General features: G+C 56.9%; 1 protein-coding gene across 1 annotated transcript; it reads left to right on the top strand.

Annotated features, from left to right (window-relative positions):
* The first annotated feature begins 2,126 nt into the window (after positions 1-2,126).
* Positions 2,127-4,284, top strand: EGR4 (early growth response 4). The gene is made up of 2 exons (XM_068564941.1): positions 2,127-2,569; positions 2,969-4,284. The coding sequence occupies exons 1-2, from the start codon at positions 2,434-2,436 to the stop codon at positions 4,282-4,284; spliced, it is 1,452 nt and encodes a 483-aa protein (XP_068421042.1). The 5' UTR covers positions 2,127-2,433.
* Positions 4,285-4,732: the final 448 nt, after the last annotated feature.

Here is a 4,732-nt window from a genome sequence, read left to right as displayed (position 1 = left end):
AAGGACATGCTGCCCGGTGTGTCTAATCCTTACAGACAAGTGCTGGGTTTCTGCATTTCCTAAATGGAAACACATGTGCTGCTAACATAGAACTATGTCTGTGGCATTTGTTAGGTCATGCTGCACGTGCATGATTTCCAGACACAAGAGAATAAATGCAAGTGTGTCAGCATGTATTTTGCAGGTGATTATGTGATGACATATTCTGTGAACACACTTGTAACATTGTTGTGGGGTGGTGGGTAGGGCTGCTAGGGATGGAGATGGATCTCACAGTGCAGCTAGCGACGGAGATAGGTCTCACAGTCCTTGTAGAATAAAAACCAAAATCCACCTTCTGGTCCATAGTAAGCACTTAAGGAATGAATACTGAATGAACAAACATTGAGAAGCTGAATGAATGAATGTTTGCATAATGAACACAGGGTGAAAGACCTGTGAATTTGGTGGAGTTTGGGCATTCTTGGCACTCTCCCTTGAAAAAGGAGGCTGGGCAAGGGGGCCTGGGAGATACACTGCCAGTCATGCTGTAGCCCATCACCCCTGAATGGCTTTGTGCCCATTCCTAAGAAAGTAGAGAAGTAAGAGGGAATCCCAGCCCTGCCCCTCCTACCTTCTGGCACCCAGAGTCCCAAGAACTGATGCTCTTCGTAAAGAAAAACATACTATCCCATGTATATACCTAATCCCCTAATTGGTCCAGAAAGGAGTTAAGTGAACTATAACACAAAATAAAATGAAAAATTTAAAAAGATGAGAAGATAAAACAAAGGGAAAACCACAGCAGAAGAGAGATGAGATCAGGAGAGTAGGCAGGCTTCTTTGCAGGAGTTGACTAGCCTTCTGCAGCTAATAGCCACGGCTTCCATAAGGCTATGAAATATTGTTTTTAGGTTTTTCAGAAGCAGCCCAATTATTCCAGAAACTGATTCCAGGGAAATATAGCCTGTAGATTCTCTGTGTGCTCCTGGGAACAACCCCCCTAGAGTAAAGTCATTTATACACAGGTAGAAAAAAAAGTTTACTACACAAGCATCTCAAACCCTGTGGGTGAGAGAAGAGGGAGCAGGAATTGGCCCTACTTCTCTGGAGAACAATTGCCAGTTGTATCAAAATTTTACATACTCTTTGATCCAGAGTTACACTCATTGGAATTTATCACACAGATACATTCACATTTATTTACTCAAGGACTACAACAACGATGACAAGCAAAAGGTTGGAAACTTCCTATACGCCAATGGATAGGGGACAAACTGACCTCCCTTACAGTGGAGTACTATACAGCCTTACAAAAGAATGACCAACCTCTCTATGTTTGCACATGGAGCAATCTCTGAGCTATTGTTAGTGGGGGAAAATTCTATGGCAGGACAGTGTGTATGCTTGCAATACGCATAATTTTTTTTCTTAAAGAATACACAGGAAATTTAGACGTGGCTACCTCAGGAGGGAGGTGAGTAGAGAAAAGAGAGACTTTTACTTTTCAATTTATAATATACCCTTCTGTGCTACCTGACGTTTTCTCTCACGATATGATCCTTTTTAATTTAAATAAGTTATTTTTCCTAGAACTAAACAACAAGAAACTATTAAGAATATGAAAAACACACAGATGTGAGGAAATAATGAATAATGGCAATAATCTCTACGGTTCATTGAGTGCCCCGTGCCTAGAATTTCATATGCTCTAACCCAATTAATCTTTATAGCAAATTTATGAAGTAGACGTACGTATCTCCATTTCACAGATGAGGAAACTGAAGTTTGGGGAGATGAAATGACAGAGCTAGAAGGTGGCAGAGAGAGGATTCGAACCCAAACTGTGGAATCCCTAAGCCCACTGTCTTTCCTAACCGTCCTTCGGCCTCTGCCTCCAGGAGAGACGTGCACTTACTTGACGTCCAGACCCACGCGACGCAGCGCCCCAGCCAGGCGCACCCGCGGTCCCGGCGCGCACGGGGCTCCACGCTCAGGGAGTGCGCGCGCACGCAGCGGCGCGGGCCCGTCGGCGGCTGTGGCGAAGACGTCACAGCCCGAGTTTTCCTTTTCGGGAGTCCCCGGTACACATCCTGTGTCCATGTTTGGGCATTTACGTCACGGCGGCTGGGCCGGGGCCTCCCGAAATGGCAGTGGCCCTGGGAGTCGGAAGCCCTGAGCCAGCGCCGCCGCTGCTATATAAGTGGGGGGGCCGCGGGTTGGGGGAGCCCGGCTGCGCTTTGGACCGGCGAGGAACCGCCACCTGAGGCGAGCAAGGGCGCCTCGGCCACCACCACCCCCCAACCCTTTCCCAGAGGTGAGAGCCCGCAGCCAGGAGCCCGAGAGCCTGGGTCTGCGAGGCGCGGGGCGCCCCGACTGTCGGCCTCCCGGCCATCCGCGCGCCCCCAAGCCCAGCGGGCGAGGGCCCCGGAGCCCCGCAGCCGCAGCCGAGCCATGCTCCACCTTAGCGAGTTTTCTGGCCCCGACGCGCTCCTGGTAAAGTCCACCGAGGGCTGTTGCTCTGAACCCAGTACCGAACTGACCCGGCTGCCCGCCAGGGACCCACCCGCAGCCGCCGGCTATCCCGGAGGTAAGGAGCGCGGCCAGGGGTGCTCAGACGGCGGCGCAGCGCGGGGACGCAAGGTGCCTGAGAACAGGCAGGGACTGGGACGCTGGAGCTGTGGGGCTAGGGGCGGAAGGAGATTGGGGGTCCTGTGTGTGCGCACCCCCAATCCCACCCCCACCCGGCCTCCAGCGCCTCCGCAGGAACCTGTGCGTGTATCAAGGCGTCCTTTTGCCTTTGCACGTGTGTTTTGCGTGTGCATGTTTGTATGTGCGTCTCGGGGCGTATGCTGGCTCCGGCTGGATCAGAATGTGCAAAAGGCACTTTGTGTGTGCCAGTGCGCACCAAGGGCTTCTTGGGTAGGGGCTGCGGGCTCCGAGGCACAGTCTTTAATGTGCGCGGAGCTGATTCCTGCTCCCTCCTCAGCAGGTGACTTCTTGAGCTGGGCCTTGAGCAGCTGCGGCGCCGGGGGGGACTTAGCCGACTCCTGCTTCCTGGAGGGGCCTGCGCCCACGCCTCCTCCCGGCCTCAGCTACAGTGGTAGCTTCTTCATCCAGGCAGTACCCGAACACCCGCACGATCCGGAGGCACTCTTCAACCTCATGTCGGGCATCCTAGGCCTGGCACCTTTCCCGGGCGCTGAGGCGGCAGCATCCCGGTCTCCTCTGGACGCCTCTTTTCCCGCAGGCTCCGACGCCTTGCTGCCGGGTCCGCCAGACCTTTTCTCCCCGGATCTGGGCGCTACCGTCTTCCCAGAGGCGTTCTGGGAGGCCTCACCCTCGGCGGGCGCCCCCCCACAGTGCCTGTATGAGCCTCATCTCTCCCCACCCGACGTTAAGCCCGGCCTCCGGGCTCCTCCGGCTTCTCCTGCGCTGGACACTGCCTCGGCCTTCAAAGGTCCCTACGCTCCATGGGAGCTGCTCTCAGCCGGGGTTCCAGGGAGCTGTGGGTCACAGGGAGGCTACCAGGGCGCCCCGGAGGCCCGTTTCCCCCCGATGGGGGCCAAGATTGAAGACCTGTTGTCCATCAGCTGCCCCGCGGAGCTGCCGGCTGGCCCCTCCAGCAGACTGTACACCACGGGGGCCTACGATGCTTTCCCGCTGGCCCCGGGTGACTTAGGGGAGGGAACCGAGAGCCTCCCGGGGCTCCTGACCCCTACTAGTGGGGAGGGAGGGAGTAGCGGCGAAGGCGGAGAGTTTCTAGATGGTACGCAGCCTGAGCTTTCCCCGCTGGGCCTCCGCAGCGCCGGGGCGGACTTCCCGAAACCTCTGGTGGCGGACCTCCCCGGGAGCAGTGGCGTGCCTGAGCCTCCAGGACCGCCGCCGGTCCCATTCCCCCCAGCCAAGGCGCGGCGCAAGGGGCGCCGGGGCGGCAAGTGCAGCGCACGCTGCTTCTGCCCTCGGCCGCACGCCAAGGCATTTGCTTGCCCGGTGGAGAGCTGTGTGCGCAGCTTTGCCCGCTCTGACGAGCTCAACCGCCACCTGCGCATCCACACGGGCCACAAGCCGTTCCAGTGCCGCATCTGCCTCCGCAACTTCAGCCGCAGCGACCACCTTACCACACACGTGCGCACCCACACAGGCGAGAAGCCCTTTGCCTGCGACGTGTGCGGCCGCCGCTTCGCGCGCAGCGATGAGAAGAAACGGCACAGCAAGGTGCACCTCAAGCAGAAGGCGCGCGCCGAGGAGCGGCTCAAGGGCCTTGGCTTTTACTCGTTGGGCCTCTCCTTCGCTGCGCTGTGAGGGTGAAATGGGTTTGCACATTGGGGCGCCGCAGTCCGGCGTGCACGAGAAAACCTGCCCACCCCTCCCCGCTCCTCTGCCCACTTTTTTCCGGCACGCCCTAGGGCGGGCCTCTGGTCCGGCTTCTAGTTCCCTTGAAGCGCCCGCCGCACACTCCCCGTACAGCACTAGCTCCATGGACAGCTCCCGCGGTCCGGGCGCTGTCTTCCGAGTCAGCCACGCTTTGGAGGGAAGTTCTCTCAGGCCACCCACTGAGTAGGCACTTCCCTGGGACTTAAGACTCTCTTTTGTAATGGCGCACGCCCCACGCCCTCTCCTAGACCCCCAGAGACGGGCAGGGGCAGAGCCGAGCTGGTCTCGCGCGGGGTTTTGTACAGCAATGTCGTTTTCAGCAGCCGTTGGTTGTAACGTTTTGCTTTGGGGTTATTTCCTTTTTTGTTGTTGTTCA

The sequence above is a fragment of the Eschrichtius robustus genome, chromosome 15 (assembly GCF_028021215.1).
Source record: "Eschrichtius robustus isolate mEscRob2 chromosome 15, mEscRob2.pri, whole genome shotgun sequence".
NCBI classification, from domain to species: Eukaryota; Metazoa; Chordata; class Mammalia; order Artiodactyla; family Eschrichtiidae; genus Eschrichtius; species Eschrichtius robustus.
Note: the sequence above shows the minus strand (reverse complement) of the source record. Positions and strands in the feature narration are given on the sequence as shown.